Source organism: Gasterosteus aculeatus, chromosome 5, assembly GCF_964276395.1.
Source record: "Gasterosteus aculeatus chromosome 5, fGasAcu3.hap1.1, whole genome shotgun sequence".
Taxonomy (NCBI): Eukaryota; Metazoa; Chordata; class Actinopteri; order Perciformes; family Gasterosteidae; genus Gasterosteus; species Gasterosteus aculeatus.
Window position 1 is genome coordinate 2,885,334 of NC_135692.1, and position 18,582 is coordinate 2,903,915.

An 18,582-nucleotide genomic window follows, 5' to 3' on the forward strand; every position below is an offset into this window, starting at 1 on the left:
TGTTTTTATTTCATACATCAAATGACCTTTTGTAATCATCATTATGTTAGTGTACTTTATTCAGGAGGCTCTGTTGCTTTGGCCCAGACGTCGTGGGAACCTGAAACCAGAGGGAACATGAAGTTGTGCGGACCAACAGGTAAAAGTTCTGATTTAAATAAAACGGGGAACCTCTTAAAAAGTGGCTCTTGGTTGGTTGCAGGTGTTTGATCCCCATCAGACGAAATGCTAAAAAATTCTGCACAAAGGCTGAAACGGCTTGCAGCCCGTTAAACTGCTTAAAGTGTTAATAGCGGAGGAATGTTGAGTCTGAGGCCAGAACGACGTTCAAGTCAGAGAAGCTCATAAGCCACCTGCCCTGAAAAGGTCTCACGGGAAATGATTTATTCTTTTGGAAGCCTCCTTGAGAGAAAATATATTTAATACAAAATAAAACAAAATATATAGATTGAATCAACACTTTTCTTTAATGCTGCACTTGCTTTACATTACATTGTCACAACATAAACTTCCAATAATGATCAACGAATGCTTAGTTTAAAAAAAAATTCCATCATTGGATTTCAACTCACAAAAATAATCATTTTTAAGGCATTGGGTTGATTCATACAACAGTTGGTGATTGACTCAAATCCCTGCTGACCCGATCAGAGCCGCGTCTCCTCGATGATTTCATCAAAAGCTTTGATCCAGTAAATGACACTCTGCCCATCAAGTTACACGGGAAAAAACGAAACTAACAAAAAACGGTCACTGAAAGTCACTGATTAACAACAATTCCCAATATTGTGAGTGTGTGTGTGTGTGTTTGTGCGTCAACCAGAGGTGTGAAATGGAGCTGCTGACAGACGGTCAGACCAGCTATTCCATCATCAGAGCGAGGATGTGGCAAAACTCCTTCGCCTGCAAGAGAGACCAGCACCATGATCACTAACAGGTGACATGTTTGATGAAAGGCATTTAGTTTGTTTAGTGCCGCCGCAGCCCGACGTCGTACCTGTTTGAGATGAACGGTGACTTTTTTGGCTCGGCCCTGGCTGTAATGGATTTCCACAGAGGGCGCTTTGCCTTGTTTCTTGGGGCGGACTGTGCGCATGGACCGCACATCAGCCAGAGGAATCAGAAACGCTCTCTCCTGCAGAGAAGAAACAAGCTTCTGTTAGACGGCCTCCGTTGGTTTCGTGCTCACTTCAATCAGCAGACATCGGAGCCCCAACATGAAAACACCGGGTATCTCCGACTAAGAAAAGAAAAACTGAAATCCCTGAAAAGGGAACCAAAGGGCTTTTTTGGAAGCAGGATTCAGCAGAGACTGGAACAATAGCCCAAAACTGGATCGGATCAGATATACACCTTTGACCCTGATACAACCATAACTGTTCTAATTCACTGCCACGGCTGCTGGAAGTACCTGTGTTTTGGGGTGGAGGAACAGCACTCCCTCCTGGCCGATGGTGACCATGCACGGGGAGGGACAGCCACGCTGACTGACCTTCTGGGCCAGGAAGGAGTTGGAGCCAAACTGAGGCATGGTGCACAGCATCTCTGAAAGACGGAGGCTTCATTCATCAAGGAAGAAGAGGAAGAACAGGGAGAACTCAAGAGTAACAGAAAAGAAAAGAGACGCGAAGAAGAAGAGATCAATAAAGTAGAATAGAGAAAAGATGAATTAAGGTGGGAAGAGAGAAGAATAGGGGGACAAGCAAAGACAAAGAACCGGGAGGAGGGAGATAGAAGAAGTGACATTCATGTTTGAACTGTACGGGGTCTCTTTTAAATAAAGTAAAATGGAGGGGAAGCTACCCACCAATGAATTGTATTTTGGCGTCTTGAGGGCTGAGCGAGTGCATGGCGGCTATCTGCCCCAGGCAGAAGGAGTGGATCTCTTCAGCGTTGCTGCTGAGTCCATCCTGTGGCGGCAGGTACTCCTTCATCTCTGGCCTGATAGACAAGCAGCAGTTACAAGACTTTCAAACAACATCAACAAATCCCCTTGTGTGGAACAAGGGGATTTGTCATACGCGAAACAAAAAAGCTTCAATACCGACTAATACACATGGCTGTAAAACGTGAGATGGACTTAATAAACAAACAATAAACTCAAGTTGAACAATGGATTAATTAAGGAGTGGAGTCATTATCTTAAAAACCTCAGGACAATCTAACTGGTTTTTACAACCAGAGGAGACAATTCTGCGTTGGCTTCACTCGGCAGAAGCGGAGGCTGCCGCCTGGATGGATAGATGCCTTTGGATAGCCGTGACTCACAGCGAGGGCTGGTCCCTCAGTCCTCGGGCCAGATGCTGCAGGGCTGACAGCTCTGCTATCTGCTGGACCGACGAGGGGCCCCTCGCAGCGGGAGCAACCATCAGCCGCCCGCTGAGGTAGTCGACCAGGAGCTGCACGAACACAGAGGCCGCGTGGAAAGCAATGAGCTGGACCCTGAACCAGGCTACTACCACTTCTCCTGCAGGTGGTGGACTGCTGCGGTCACCTGCTGGTAGTGGAACTCCACGTAGAGGTCACTGTTGTAGGACAGCGGGCTCCTCCACATCAGTCGTCTCAGGGAGAAGAAGACGGAGCCGTCGTCCAGCAGGAAGTCAAATAGATACTCCTCGGCTTGGAGGGGACGCAACATCTCGCCTGACAGGAGGAGAAGCACGCTGACCCGTCAATCGGACGCTTTGTATCATTTGGACTCGCATCTGACGTGTCATGGACGCCTGGGCCGACCGGCGCTATCCATGGTGCTGGAGGGGTGGATTTAATACTGACAGGATGAAAAGCATTTAGCCTTATTTATTTCAAGGGGGGGGGGGGGGGGATCAGGTCCCCTCTGCTATTTATATAATACATGTTATTGTGTAGTAACATGTAGTAAATTGGGACTACAATCTAAATTTCTCGCCATAAACCGGTCACGGTACGACCAATAGAAAGCGTGTAACCTTGTGTGTGCAAGAGAAAGGATAAGACACAAAAAAATAAAATTACAATATTGGAAAGAAAGTTAAGTTCAAGTTCCAAAATTGTTAAATGACAGTTCAGAAATATTTTGTAATGCACCTCTAACCTGTCATCACCTGTGTTGTCCCACTGCGGTCAGTGATTGGTTTTTTCTTTATTAAAATGTTTCAGAAAAAGATTCGTAGCTCAAACATGAGATGGTTGATCCTCCCCTGCAGCCTAAACGCTGAAATCAGGTCTCGAGTGTGTGAGTCAGTTCGTTCACGCCAAACAGGAAGAAAAGCAACAGGTGGTGGCGTGCGTCCTGCCTGACCGTACGGACATCACAAGGGGACATATGCAGACGGCTCGCTCCTTACGTCATTCAGTCATTCATGTCAGCGGGGAAAGACAAGAAACGGCGGTGTGGAAAAGCCAAAGCAAAAAAATAAAAATAGAAATATGGAAATAATTTTCAAGTATTCTGTCAAACTAAATACTTAAACAATTTTGAAGGTTCTGTCTGTATTTGCTCATATTTCCCAAAGGGTTAGACCTCATGATATTAAACATGTAACATTTAATAAATGATATCATCTGGTATTTATATATTCCGGTATAGTGGTATCGGTGAGGACCAAAAAGGTATCGGAACATCTCAATACATAAAATACATGTCATTTGGGTGGCCTGTCCCTTTAAATCATATGAGAGTTAAAAAAACATTATTTTTATTATTATTTATTTCTAGAAGCTTCAGAGTTGTACTTTTGTCAGAGCAGAAAAAGGGGCACTGCTCGTACCTGTAAAGCAAACCTCTTGTACACAACAAGCTGGGAAATAGAAACTGTGCTTTCTATTCTGGATCTCAAGAAACGGCACAAGTCGGATTTACCCTGATTCTCGTTGGCGAGGATGGAGAACTCTCTGATTTCTGTGGGGTTTGTGATGCTCATCTCTTTACAGAACTCTGTGAGCACTTCCACTGCCATCTGGAAGAAAGAACCAAAGTGTGTTCAAATCAATCATCACACTGAAGCTATTCACACTCACGCACATGAGTTAGAACCAAAAGAGACTAGACATAAGGAAATGAACGGCAGCATTTTACAGATAACTTTATAAAACACAGGCGTGTCATTGTTTGATTTCTTGAAATGACAAAAAGTAGCATAAAAGAATTATTTGCCTCGAGGTAGTGGAGGATTGGCCCTTTCAAATAGGGAGACATATAACATAGCATTTGGAATTTGGAGCTACAGCATTGAGCTCCCGGCTGCCCCATGTCTCAAGCCGAAGTGTCCCTGAGCAAGACACCCAACCCCTGATTGCTCCCCGGGCAAAATGTGAAACCGCCACGGGTAATGTAAGTCGCTTTGGATAAAAGCGTCAGCTAACTGACCTGTAATGTGATGTAATGTAAAAAATGAACGGGCCCCATCTTGGGCTATGGATTTCTCTCAAAAACATGTAGAACATGCAAAATTCATGCATGTTATCAAGGATGTCTATGGGGACATCTTGGTTAGAGGACCTTAAAGAAGGATTTAACCTAAAGCAGAAGGGGTAGTACGAGATAGTATTCAAGTTGAGGAGCAGTATTTGGATTCTATAATCATAATTTCCGATATCCTCTCTAGAAGGTCAAAGGGACGAGATTATGGAAGATGTGCTGCAGGGCATCATAATAAATGCATCCCGGGCTGCGGATATGCAACAAGGCAGTCCATCCATTCCAGCCTGGGAGAATGGGCTTGATGTCTTACGCTGAAGCTGCGTATCCTGATGGGGAAATCCACTCCTCCTGGGAGCTGAACGGGAATCCGTCGAGACGTTTTGCCAGCCTGCAATAAGCCAAGACACACTTAGAAACAAAACGCGCGACAGCTGGAAGACGCCTGTGTGAGTGTGTGGGTCAACTCGCCAGAATGGCCTCCATCTCCACGCTGGAGGGGACGTTGCGGCGTCCCCCGAAGCTGAGAGACCGCTGCAGGTTATCCTGGCACACGCTCGCCAGCTCTGAGGACACGCGTGCGCATTGAAAGAGAGCGGACGTACTTGTGTTAACTCTACGGGGGCTTTGTGTGGAGCGTAGGCCCTGTGGTGTGCGGTTCTCCCACCTTGGTACGGGTGCTCGTAGTCCTGAGAGATGTCGCGTAGGTGGTGCGAGACAAACGGCTGCAGAGTGTCGGAGCAGGGGAAGAAGCCGGTAATGAGGTTGAAGAGCCGCCAGCCGAGGGTGCAGATGGACCTGTGAAGACGCCACAAAGGACAAACAAACAATCTCAGCATTCCAATCAAACCTTAAATGCTAATTAACTGCAGGGAAATAATTCTGGATGAAGTGGCCGGTTACTTCTTTTTATGCTCTATTTTTAAAGTTCCAAGACAGACAACAAAGACACATAATGACCCAACAATCAAGCCACAACCTGTCAATCACACGGAAGCCCCGCCCCAAAGAATTCCCTGCTTTATGGTCTATAAATGGACAATCAGTTGCCGAATGAGCATCATGCTCTATTCATGAAGCCTCGAAACTGGAGATTAAGAATTAAAAACTCATGTTTGGGAGGAAAACACAATTGTCCTTCGCTAAAACGATCGGCGGTTTGATTCTGCGCTCTGTTAATCTGCATGTCGGTGTGTATTCAGGAAGACGCTTGACCCCAAACTGCTCCTGTAGCTGTAGCAGCAGTGTGTGAAGGTATGAATGTTTCTGATGGGCAGGTGGCAGTGTGTGTGTGTGTGTGTGTGGATGTGTGTGGCCTCCTGTCAGCAGTGCATGAATGGGTGAATGACATGTAGAGCTTCCAGTGGTCGGAATGCCAGAAAAGAGATATGGTCCATTTAGCATTTACAATGTTAACCAAGTTAACTGTAAAATGCTGTAAAACAAGGTGCCACAAATATACACGTGGTTGTACCTTTTATTGTGAACCAGAAGCTGTCAAACCGTAAATGAAGAGCGTAATAGCGCCTAATATAAAAGTATGCTTTGAGAATGTCAAAAATACTCACTTAGTCGGGTTGTTGGTGGTTTGCTTGATGATCTGGCAGTAAATCTCATCTCTCAGAAGCTCCTTTTCCTTCCCCAACTGAACAGATGAGATCAATTCTTCCTTAAATCCCAAAGAGTCACATGGAAACTACAGAAATCACGGCGCTTGAACGAGCACTGACCAGTAAAATGTGGCTCAAGCAGTCTGTCTGGGTGTTATTCCTCGTCATTGGCATGTCACCCATGAACTGCATCACGTCTGGAGGGACAGAGGGACGGGAGAAGGAGTGGGGGGATGAACAGAGGTGGTCTCAGTGTGCATCTGCATGCTTCGTGTAGACGGACTCACTGAAGAAGCACCCGACAGACAAGCTGTTGATTTCAGGATCGTTGTAGAGAATGAGGGACTCGCGTATGGGAACCTGGATGGACGGAACCAACGCAGTCAGTGGTGATGGACGCAGTCACGCATAATTCATTACTGGCTAAGGGTCAAATGTAAGTCAGGTAAAGACAGAATCCAGTGAATAACATAACGAAAAGCAGTGCAGTTATTGTGGTATGAGCAGGTCTAACGTCCCATGCTGTGGTTGAAGGGCATTATTTCCTTCACCCGTGATAACCAGGATTTTTGACAGCTTGTATAAACAGTAGGACTGTTGTGTGAGGACGCAGATGTGTCCATGTACAATAACTGTAGTACGCGCAAGTAACAACCACAACAGATGTTAGGATTACTTACTTCTGTGTGTTGCACGGCCTCTGCAAAATTCCTTCCACTTTCTGGCAGGCCTGTATTCCCCACTCTGAACAATGAACAAATAATAACAGCAAAAAATGAGCCACACACACACATCGTGAACCCAAACAAACGCAGTCAACGAGTCATCATACCGGAAATACTTCATGGCAAACTCCGCCATGCCCGAGGAGTTCTCCGGCTGCGAGCCCTGGATCGAGACGGACGCCTCTTGACCGAGCAGTTCTGAATCCACGCTGCCCACGCGCCCGCCTGCAGGCCTGGCGCCCCTTGTGCTTTTCCTCCGGACATCTCTTCGGGCCAGGTGAAGACTGTGGTAGTCTGGGGCCGCCGAGGGCTGAGTGAGGTCACAGGGGAAAAGACCAGAGCGCCCCCCCATGGTGCCGAAACGCCAGCCTAGTGGGAACACAGAACAAGATATTCATGGATGAGAGGGAGATACGCATTAAACAATGAGCATATCTGAAACCTAAAGCCTGCTGGCATCTCACCTGTCTGGAGCCCTTCCATTGGCAGCAGTTTGATGACGTCACCCTTGCTAAAGCTAAGCAGACTTTTGTCATCCGTCACATAACTTGTCAGGGCAACGACATGGCCCGAGTCCTAGAGGGCGAGAATGTGAGTTTGATATGTGGGTCACACGGCCAAAGGATGCAAAGCTGAAAGATAATACGAATGGTGATGATTTTAGACTCAAGGAGTCTAAAGGCTAATAACACTAAACAAGTACCCTGAGGAGCTCCTGGAGGAAGAGCCTGATCATGGCAGTGATCTGAGGGGCTCTGGATGACTGCATCACCAACGTTTCTCTCGTCAGCTCCAGTTTCACTTTGTCTGCACCCTGGAGGTCAACTGACAGCAACTCTGAAAAACTATCAACATGCAGGAAACATGCGCTAAATGTGATGACGTCAGATCTGTGTAAGCTTCTGTGTAAGCTTCTGGTGATCTTTTCAAATGAAGCTTTTAAAGACATTATGTTAATGTTTGAATATATCTGTAATAAACGGTGCTGTTAGATTGACCCGTTGTTACGTGCCTCCCTTTGAGTGCATTAAGCACGAGAGCAAACCGCTGTTGACCACAGTGAAAATGTTCAAGTAACTGAAGAGCTCGCTAGTCAGAGGTCTTTTAATCTGATTTAAGACGGGCCTCCAGTCACCAGTCCGTCTAGCTCCTGAAGTTTGCGGATGACACCACCCTCATTGGACTTAATCTCTGGTGGGGACGAGTCCGCCTACAGGTGGGAGTCTGACCATCTGGTGTCGTGGTGCAGCCAGAACAACCTGGAGCTCAACGCTCTAAAGACAGTGGAGATGGTTGTGGATTTCAGGAGGAACAGAGCCCCACCCTCCCCCATCACCCTGTGTGACTCCCCCGTCACTATTGTGGATTCCTTCCATTTCCTGGGCTCCATCATCACCCAGGACCTCAAGTGGGAGCTGAACATCAGCTCCATCACCAAGAAGGCTCAGCAGAGGTTGTTCTTCCTGAGGCAGCTGAAGAAACTCAACCTGCCAAAGACGATGATGGTCCACTTCTACACGGCCATCATGGAGTCCATCCTCTGCTCCTCCATCACCGTCTGGTACGCTGCAGCCACAGCCAAGGACAAGGGCAGGCTGCAGCGTGTCCTCCGCTCTGAGCCGGTCCCCCACTGACTGACTATAACACTCCACCGGTCACTCCCCTTCACACTGCACATGTCACTTTAACTGTCATTTCTCACTTTGTCGTCACTTGTCACTTTGTTACTTGTTCAATGGTGCACTTTATGCTTAATATTTTTAAACTTTTAAATATTTTTAACCTCATTCTCTTGTTTTATACTAACCCATAGCCTTATTCTACTAACCCATTGCATTAGCATTTCATTTTATTTTATTACTTGTGCACTGCTATCTTGTTGTCTATTGTTACACTGTCTACTGTCACGCACCAACCGCCAAGACAAATTCCTTGTATGTTTGACATATTTTGGCAATAAATGTTTCCTGATTCCTGAAGTGAAACACAGATGAAACCGGCGGGTTGCACTTTTACCTGTAGTATGTGAGCAGTCGCAGGTGTTTGGGGTTGATGCCTGACGCTCCGACCATCTTCAGGAGACGAATGCCCCGATGGGACACGCCTAAAAGCTCACTGTCCCCACTGAACGACTTCAACAGACACAAAGAGAGGACAGTGGTCAACAGGCAGCTGTCTAGCAACTGCTAATGCTTGAAACAAGACTCTACTTGTCTAGCAATTTATTACCTCAGTAAATATGTAGTCTAATAATAATAATTGCACATGCCGTTAAATAGACATGTTACGCTCAACCATCTTGGTCAAAAACAAGGTAACATAAACCCAGTGTATCCCTCAAGAAGCCGGTCCACTGGTAGAACTTCCATTTAGAACCAACTGGGGTGAAGCTGCTTTTAGCTGCGATGCTGCACACAGATGAAACTAACTTGCTGATAATCCTCATCAACTCTGGAAAAACGCTCCCTTCCTCTACCATCAATTGTTTGGCGTCATCTACTCAACTTCTATGTCCCCCTGCGTACTCCATCCAATCCTCACATGTCGCTTGCATTGTCAAAGCACAAAGCGGCTCGATGATGCTTCAGACTCCACGTTATCTCTTTTTCATGATCACCTTCACAGGGAACAGACGGATGAAGTAGTTCTCCCAGTTGTCTCGAGCAGCAATGACGATCCTCTTCTTCATGACCTCATTCTGGATAGTGCTTATAGTCATTCCCACGCTGAAATTTGCTAGAGTTCCAATGGGAAATAAGAAAACTGGCTATTAGTCAGCAAACCGATGGAGAATCAACGGATGAATGAGGATCTGTCCAACACTCACCCAGCAGGTCCTTCATCTTCCTCCTCTCCTCTTTGCTGATCCTCACACAGCTGTCAGAGTAGGTGTCCCTCATAATCTGAAACAAATCACACATCAGGATTGGGATTGTATCAAATTGTATGTCAACTAAATAAATATGAATCTAGTGTATCCGTGTACATGTAAATATACTAACCTGTTCACACAACAGATTGAGGATGTAGGGCCGGTCGAACATCTCTTTGGGGTAAAACACCTGCACACAAACAAAGAACATTTACAGATTCCCACCGCTGTGTAGTGAGATGTGTCAATCGGTGTGTTTTGGGTCATCCAGAACCATGTTGTGAAGTACGTATCAAGGGTTGTGTTGATGACACACAGTATGTGGTGACAGCAAAATAAGCCTTTTTTGGTGTCGGGACCACCTGAGGAATACAAGTCTAAGATTTTCCCTTCTTTAAGCTGCTAAATATAAACTGTGTAGCTGTAATTATCTGTGGTTTCATCACTATGAGGGACACCTGAAACATTGCAAAGTAATTGGGTCTATTGTGAATATAACAGGGAATGTTGGGAGTTGTGTACTTGTGTCTTACTTCTTTTCGGAGGAACAGTTTTCCTGACATTTTTGAGTAAGAGAAGTAAACCCCAGCAGAGAAGCGGTGGAGCTGAGAGGGAATACCATCCTCATCCTGCATCACGTCTGCAGTTAATACACAGCAGATGGGGGTCAGTGACAGACATTCACTCCCCTGACATTCACTTACATTGGGTTGTACACACAGGGGCCACACTCACCGAGAGACGGGGCCGCCATGGGCGGTGGGTCAGGGATGCCCTGAAAGACGGGCGGCGGGGACGGGGGAGGAGGCGGGGCGGCGGGCGGAGGTTGCTGGGAGCGCTGCGAGCCGAACAGGTCCCCCAGGGAGCGCTGTTTCTGCTTCATGTTGCTGGAGAGGACGCGGGGTCCCTTGGTGGAGGGAGGAGAAGACTTGCGCTCGACTGGCGGAGGCACCCACTGTTTCTGCGAGCATTTAGAGGTGGAAGGTGTGAGGACGTAGCATACCGTATGATTCCGGGCGGAGATACTCAGAGGTAGAAGAGAAAAGCTAAGCTGACCTTTTGTTGTTGCGCTGGTGACATGTTTTTGAGTTTGGCCAGAGCTTCCTCTTTGGGGTCATTCTTCTTTATGAAATGCCGCGGAGCAGGTCTGTGAAAAGGATGAAGAACAGTACATTGAGTTATTCTTTTCGGAGGAGTCGCCCCCTGATGGTCACTAAAGAGAATAAAAGACACTTTCACGGTGTCGGCTTTACTCGGTAGGACAGTTGGTGGCCGCCTGGTCCGAGCAGGAGCCAGCAGATTGTGTGTGGACCTCATGCAGGCGCAGCGTTGAAACTAACCTCACAGGCTCAAAGGGTTTGGCTTCTTGTTGGGGGCGGCTGTTGTACATTTTGATGATTTCCCGGATCTTGGAGGTTGGTTCCGGCGTGTTCTTAGTGGGAGTAGACGTGCTGCTGGTGGGGGTTGTCAGTGCTGCTGGTAGGGGTTCTTCAACTCTGGCAGGAGGGGTGTGGAGACTCTTCACTGTCATGAGAGACAGAAAGTACATAGCAAGCTGCTCCTTTTCCTCTCAGGCCACTGAATTGAGATCTACAAACTACACAAGTACAGCTCTCGGGAAGTGAAGAAATATTTTCTAAATATTTCTAGGCCATGGAAGCTGTTTCATCTTCTCACCCGGGGGCTTAGTTGCTGTTTGGGGGGGCGACTTAGGTGGCGATGGAGGGGAGCGTTCCTGCTGTGGGCTGGAGGGGGCTGGACGAGAACGTGGGGCTTTGGATACACCTTGGGGGGGACAGTAGTGCAGCGAGATGGTGAATAATAACAAAACGCATGGCTTAAACTCATTATACCATAAGCACAGTGATTTATATTGGGTTCACGTTTTAACATCTTTGATCGATTACATGGTTGTCTTCAACACAATCAAGCAAGATTCTATTCTAAACCTCTGTGCATTGATGTTCTATTCGAGATATTGCAAAGTCAGAAGTGAACGAACCAGCAGGGTTTGAGTGCATGTGAATTGTTTTGTTTAAAAAAGAAATGTCTATTGATTGTTCCTTTTCGGATCCACTGACCAATCTCCTGGAAGTATTTCTTCTTGTCTCTGAAAGACTGCAAGTCCTCTTCTGTTTCTGGCTGAGGAGGAAATAATAATAAGGTCACCGTATGAGGAAGAAAAAGAGCCGGTGATATCAGTCTGTTCACATTTGAGGGAATTAAAGAAAAGGTCGCAATGTTGCGTAGCTTTCCGCGAGCTCCCTGTGTCACCATTGACATGCCCCTCTTAGCACATTTACATTGCATGTCACACCCCTATTTACACCCATTCATTCACAGCAGGCCTTCGAAAAACAATTTGGGGGTAAAGTGACATGGACATTTTTATCAAATAAAACCTTGTCAATAGCACACTCAACACTCTATATTGACAATTACCTCTGGCTTAGGCGGCTTGTAGCTGCTGGTGCGTTTAGCCGCTGGCGCTTTGGTCCGGGCAGGTGGGGGCGAGGGAGATGCAGATAGTGGGGAGGGCGAGCGATTCACGGACCGTCGCTCAGACTTATGCCTCCGCTGCTTCTCCTCCCCCCAATGCTGCTTCACCTCCTGCTTCTTCTGCTTCCTCTGCTGCTCCTGGGTCTGCTGCTGGGACAGATTCATCGCCTGCATCGTCATCTGCTGGGCCTGCAGAGCAGCAGGAGAGAGGACATGTGAGCACAGGGTTGGAATGGTTGGTGTGAGAGTGAGTAAGGAAAGGTGGATGTGGGTGGAGGGGCAAATAAACAATGAAGAAAAAAGGAATAATCATGCTTGAAGGACAGCATGCTGTGTGCCCGTCCTCACCATGAGTAAGGCCTGCTGGTTGATGAGGGCCTGCTGCGATGCTGCCATCCGCAAGGGGTCGGCGACAGGCGGCGCAGGCATGGGAGTCTGAGGCATCATCATACCTGTGCACGCATACACACAACAAATGGCATTTTTGTTTCAAACATAAAAAAACATAAACTAACATTATCAACGGGCTGTCAGGGGGTGCCAAAGGTGTCTATATAGTGTGTTGCAGAGATATCTACTGAATTCAGCATGCTAACCAGCTAGCCCCAGCACCCCATGTCTTATAGCTGCTCCAAGGGGCGCCTACCCTTTGTTTATTGAATTAAGTCCAAAGAGGATTACCTGGCATGGTTTGCATCATGGGAGCCATACCATAGCCGGGCATTGAAGGGTTAACCGCTGCTCCTGAACAAATCAAAAGGATGTAAATTTATAAAGTAGAAAAAAAAGACACCATTATTTTGAGACTTGATATGGAAAGGGGTCACGGTCGGGGTATTACAAATGAACATTCTAACTTACCCATAGCATAGCCGGGCATTGAAGGGTTAACCGTTTGTCCTGAACAGAGGCATCATAAGGATGTAAAATGTATAAAACAGAGAGACAAACACTTTTATTTTGACACTTGAGGTGGAAAGGGGTCAAAGCCGGCGTATCACAAATGAATCTTCTCACTTACCCATAGCATAGCCTGGCATTGCCATGGGCATACCTGAAGAAAAAATAAATAAAGATAATAATTTAATTTGACAGAGACAGATGGACTCGCTTCTTAACTGTACATTGTGATTTTAATCCAGATGGTGTGAAATTTATTGAGGGAACAGAGATCCACTTTGCATACCAGTGCCATACATTGGTATCCCTCCTCCTCCCCTCATCCTGCGGTTTAGCATGGCTACTCTTTCCATGTCCTACGCACACAAAAAGACACACACAGCAAAAAAGACAACTCAGTGACTTCACACAGTAATAAGCTACATCACAGACACACAATCCACAAAGGACGAACAAAATCACTCAATACACCATGAAAACATCCTCTGGAGACAGACAAATACAGTACGGTACAATTTGCAAAATAAGATAAAGCTGATGACATTACTAACCGGAGGTCCCTGGTCCAGTACTGGGTCAAACAAGTCATCAACGTAGGCATCCATCTGTCGACCGCGACCTGCAATGAGTTGGAGAACAAAGATGAGATCATAATTAATTCCATTAATGTTGATAATAACAGTGTACTTTATACATTCTTTTATACATACATCTTCCTCTGATCACTTAGGAGTAGATCAAGTGTCAGTGAGTACACTGGTCCACCTGTGCACGGGCCTTAATGCTCAGCTTTGTACGGGTTTGGGAAAATTGGACGGATGGGGTCCTGGTGGTTTGTGTCCTACCAATGTTGGTGGACCTCAGGCCCCAGCTGTTTTTTTGTCCCAGTCCTGTCCTAGGTGACACCATGTAAAGGTTGTGTTTACAGATTGTCTCATTGCCCCAAATGGCAAATACTTATTACAGTTTTTTTGTTAATTAGAGAATTAGGCCAATTCATTAGTTACTTCTGTTACTCAATTTACAACAACCTGTACAGTGGTGTCTTCCTCACCTAGAGGTTTAAGACCCGTTTGAATTGGTGAACATTAGGTCTGGAACAAGGTTTCTTTAACAAGACTTGTTTTCAAGATCAGATACTAACGCGAGACCCACTTAACAACCTTGTTACCAAGTGTAGTGATGTAGTCTGCCAAACAAATTAGGAATGAATCAAATCCCCACTAACTAGACATGGTGTAAGCATGTGTGCTTTTGGGTTGCTCTGAGGGTCTATGCCCTCTGACGAGCAGTTTTATACCTCACTGGTAATCAAGCCTTGTTGAAACATGCCAAAGTCACTTGATTGCATTTGTGCCCGAGTTCAAACTGTCTCAGTTACATGACCTCCACAGGCCAGCCAGTGTGAGAACACTCAGTTCGAACACAATAGAGAGAAAGTAAATCCAGAGTAACTGACTGACTGAGAAAACAGCAGTAGAATAATTAAGCGTGAGTTCGGCTTATCAGAGGGTGTGTGCAGAAGCAGATTGGGACAAAGGTCTAATTAATCATTTGCAATTGACGAAAACACCCGAGAGATGCCAAGAGAGCAACTGGGCCTGTAGTGTTCAGTGTATGCTTCGATCAACTATATCGGAACACCTCTGCTCTTCTCCTTATACACTATGAGTGCACCTCTTGTCACCAGTTCGACAAGTCCCAGAAGCTCTTGGATGTTCTAAACAGAGTCGAGAACAAGAACAATACTGCTTATCAGCCTATATGACTCCCTACTCGCAGCAGGGGAGTCCTTTTGCTTCCTCGGTTCCATCATCACTCAGGGCCTCAAGTCGGAGCTGAACATCAGCTCCATCCCCAAGAAGACTTAACAGAGGATGTACCTCTTACAACAACTGCAGAAGTCCAACCTGCCAAAGACAATGATGTGTACTTCTGCACTGTGATCATTGCGTTCATCCCCTCCTCCTCCATTGCTATCTGGTACTCCGCAGCCACTGCCAAGGACATGGGCATACTGCAGAGTATCATTTGCTCTGTTGATAGGGTGCGTGGCCGCAACTTGCCATCCCTTCACTACTTAAACGGACCAGGACCCTGGGGGGCGGGCAAGAAAGATTGTGGCCGACCCCTCTCACCCTGAACACAGCCTGCTTGAGACCCTTCCCTCTGGCAGGAGGCTGAGATCACATCAGGACCAAAACAAAAACCTTAACCATAAGCATGCGACTTTTATATTTCCCACCTACCTTCCTGTGGATAATCTCTTCCCCAGCGGGTTTCCTCAAAAGGAGGCAGCCCAGGAGCTTGCATGGGTGGGGCGGGTGGAATGAACTCGTCCATATCTGTAGCTGGCATCCTGAGAGGAAAGAGACGCACATGGAGTTAGCGAACTCTTTAAAGCAAGGCACAGACTTAGCCTCAAAGACATTGGTGAGTGGTTCAGCGCTCTACCTGTCTTCCTGCCTACTGAACAGGTAGTCAGAGTTTGTAGAGGAGGGAGTCCCAGGAGGTGGCAGCACTTCAGATTCAGCTCCAGCTAGAAGATCCATGACAAAGTCCGAACCAGCCAGATCTGACCAGCCTTCATCAGTTAGAAGCGACACCGACCAGCCCTGCCCTGCCTCCGACACCCCTCTATGACACACCAATGCATAGGTGAGGGGTGAAAACTACCACATGTAGTATGTACGACGGTAAAGAAACATTTGTCGAGACATAAAAGGGTAAACATCATAGCTAATACATATCATCTTGAAACTTACCCCAGGTAATCACTAACATCAAGACAAGACAGGACTTATCTATTGGTAATTTTGGGTGAATTTAGGAGAAATCTAGCAATCTAGAAAATACACAAAGTAAAACCTTTAAGGGTTTAATAATAGGAGGTTTCTCTTTCTATTAATCTGCGACAAGACAAGTTATGGATGCAAAATACATCTACAAATTGATATGTCCATAAATATTTGTTTGTATAATGTTTTGCCTGCCGTGTCCGCCCAACATACTGAAGGTTGATAAACTGCTGATTTGGAAGTACCTGAAATGAAGGAGCCATGAGGCCAGCTGCTCTCCTGTGGTCCACGACTCCACCTCGGTTGTCAGCTTCTCGTCTGAGATTTTAAAAAAAGGCTGGTTTTTGTTTGTAAAATCGTGACACACGAGTGGCGCTGCCAACAACAAAGAGTCTCCAGTTTGTAAAGAGTCAGGCAGTCTCACCGTTGAAGGTGTGTACGTCCAGTACCATGGTGCCTCTTCTCTGGTTGCTGGTCCACTCCAGCTGGGTGGGGGGGTAGACGCGGGCAGCGGGAGCCGGGAGCTGCAGCGATGTCAGCAGTTTGTGTTGGCAAAGCGAGCGGTACTCCCGTGGACCGTTGTCGGACACATACCTGCACAGGGTAATAATTCCAAATATAAAAATAAATGAGCTCAGTTCAGAGAAAATGTTGCATCAATCACCTTACAGTCAATAGGGTATGACTTTGCACCATTCAGATGAAGTTAGCCCGGTAGGCCAACAAAAAGGCTAACCAAAGTGTAACACCTACTTGAGAAGGGGTTTGTCCAGGGTTGGTGAGGGTGTGAAGGCCCCGAGGCAGCAGGCCAGCAACAGCCAGCCCCTCAGACTGTCCTGCTCCTCGGGCCGGCCCCACGTGTGGTAAGCCAGCTGGGCGAGGATCTCATCTCTCAAGGCTGGCTGGCTCTGACTCTTCTCCACTATGTAGTTACCCAGCATCTGCTGCTGCCAGCCACTAAGTTCTGACTCACCCGTGAACCGCAAGATCTGTGGAAAACAAAGGAGTCAAATAAATCAAACAAATGAAAATAAAATTAGTCTGATGGCAACTAGTTGAATCACTCCCATATACCAGTTTGTAAATATCCAGTGCAGTTCTGGCATCTTCAGGCTCCAGAGGGGTGAGGGATCTCTGGAGGGGGTATCCCTGAGGCTGGCTCCATGTATCCTGTAGGAGGATACAACATGTGGGACCTCAGGCAGGAAAAGCAAGACATCCGTTTCCATCCACCCATGAGCGGGTGTGTTAGATGTCTTGTCACGTATGAGTATGATCCAGTGATGATATGTTTTTTTCAAAACAAATAATCCATTTCCGGAAACAGGCTTTCCTTATGTCCGTGGGGTTATTGCTGTTTTCCTGCTGTGGTTTAAGTATTTTTGGATTATGCAAACATCACATCCTTTTGTAAGGATTTTCTCCTTTTTATTAAATGAATCTCTATATGAAACCTGTTTAGAAAATGGAAGTAATTCTTCTGAATAGAATGTTGTAATGGATTTCCAATATTAACAACAATAACAAATCAACAAGCCATAAATAGAGGCTTAAGCTGCTGAAGAGTTCAGGAGTTGGTGAAGATCAAACCACAGTTAAAAGGAGAGTAAATATTACTGAATTTGTCAGCACTCCAAATACTGAATATAAATAGGAATGCCCCATCTTCTGTATGTGTACATATTTAAGGTTCATAATTATATACAGATTGTTCTACATGTTTTCATACTTCAACGAGGCCGCATTAAAAAGCAGCTACATAGTCATTTGGAGAAAAAAAACTTTTACCTCCTACGTTTACAATTATTTCAATGAAATGCTACCTGCCTTCTTACACCGACCAAAACAACCATCTGCCTCTTTACAGTGGCGCCCCACCAGAGGCCGCTGCTGTACTCAAGAACTTCAGACACAATAATGGCAAAGTCAAGTTGTCCACTTCATCATTTTTCATCCCAATCTGCATGAAAGCCCTTCTAAAAAAACATTGTGTGTACATCCTCTTCTTTTCCTGCCTGATGCTGCTTGAACTGGCATGTGAAATGCAAACGGGATTGGTCACGGTTGGTGCCTGGTGCTTCCTGGTGCCGAGGAAGTTCACGCCCCATCAGCTACCTGAAGACCTGAAGAGGAACTGATTCTATACCAGTGGGGATTATCTACCAAAGCACAATTGAGCAAAAAGAACAAATTGGTTGTTTTGTTTACATCGACTGACCTAATCTTATTTCAGGATAAGATAAAAAATAGATAACTTAATCATGAGTGGTTTGAATTGGAAACAGCCCTGTACTACTTTCCATGTAGCTGTCTGGACCGGAAGTGGATTCAAATACTTGAAACATCTTTGAGAAAGGGTAACAATGTAGGAGAGTGGTTCATCACATCTCGATATTGCTTCGGAGTGTTTCCTCTCAGCCTGACGATGCGTGCCGACGTGCCGTTGAGCAATACAACCGTCTTTAATTGACCGACATGTTTTTGTAGTGTGACGCCAACCATCTGAAGTGTGAGGCGGGGTGTGTTTTACGGCGTAATGAACAATCCTAGCCTGGGTTGTGACTAGGGGCATGTGTGCGCCTCAGCCTTGCTCACCTTTAATATGGACTTGGCATAGCGAGAGAACGGGTATCTGTCCACATCCAGAGGCAGGGTAAGCTTGTGCCCAGCCTTCACCTGCGGAGGTGCGACCTCGGTGACCCCTGAAGCCTGCTGATGCCCTAGTGGATGGAGACGAAGAGAAATCACAGTCATTGGCACAGTGGCAGGAGGGGGGGGG

The 18,582-nt window shown here is 46.3% G+C and overlaps 1 protein-coding gene across 1 annotated transcript in view; it reads right to left on the bottom strand.

The window, feature by feature from the left end:
• Positions 1-610: 610 nt before the first annotated feature.
• Positions 611-18,582, bottom strand: part of myo15b (myosin XVB) — a 41,864-nt gene continuing 23,892 nt past the window's right edge. Inside the window, 41 exon segments of the mRNA XM_078103219.1 lie at positions 611-903; positions 998-1,135; positions 1,412-1,545; positions 1,808-1,941; positions 2,269-2,399; positions 2,495-2,643; positions 3,842-3,938; positions 4,713-4,790; positions 4,871-4,965; positions 5,067-5,197; positions 5,968-6,044; positions 6,130-6,206; positions 6,297-6,369; positions 6,690-6,753; positions 6,842-7,103; positions 7,199-7,310; positions 7,438-7,579; positions 8,751-8,866; positions 9,352-9,470; positions 9,562-9,637; positions 9,737-9,796; positions 10,140-10,246; positions 10,342-10,567; positions 10,663-10,753; positions 10,947-11,130; positions 11,284-11,391; positions 11,688-11,748; positions 12,049-12,294; positions 12,454-12,557; positions 12,787-12,849; positions 12,967-13,005; positions 13,127-13,159; positions 13,292-13,361; positions 13,557-13,624; positions 15,255-15,364; positions 15,460-15,642; positions 16,049-16,121; positions 16,228-16,397; positions 16,557-16,792; positions 16,878-16,973; positions 18,399-18,523. Coding sequence (XP_077959345.1) covers positions 751-903; positions 998-1,135; positions 1,412-1,545; positions 1,808-1,941; positions 2,269-2,399; positions 2,495-2,643; positions 3,842-3,938; positions 4,713-4,790; positions 4,871-4,965; positions 5,067-5,197; positions 5,968-6,044; positions 6,130-6,206; positions 6,297-6,369; positions 6,690-6,753; positions 6,842-7,103; positions 7,199-7,310; positions 7,438-7,579; positions 8,751-8,866; positions 9,352-9,470; positions 9,562-9,637; positions 9,737-9,796; positions 10,140-10,246; positions 10,342-10,567; positions 10,663-10,753; positions 10,947-11,130; positions 11,284-11,391; positions 11,688-11,748; positions 12,049-12,294; positions 12,454-12,557; positions 12,787-12,849; positions 12,967-13,005; positions 13,127-13,159; positions 13,292-13,361; positions 13,557-13,624; positions 15,255-15,364; positions 15,460-15,642; positions 16,049-16,121; positions 16,228-16,397; positions 16,557-16,792; positions 16,878-16,973; positions 18,399-18,523 — 4,811 coding nt within the window. The 3' untranslated portion in view covers positions 611-750.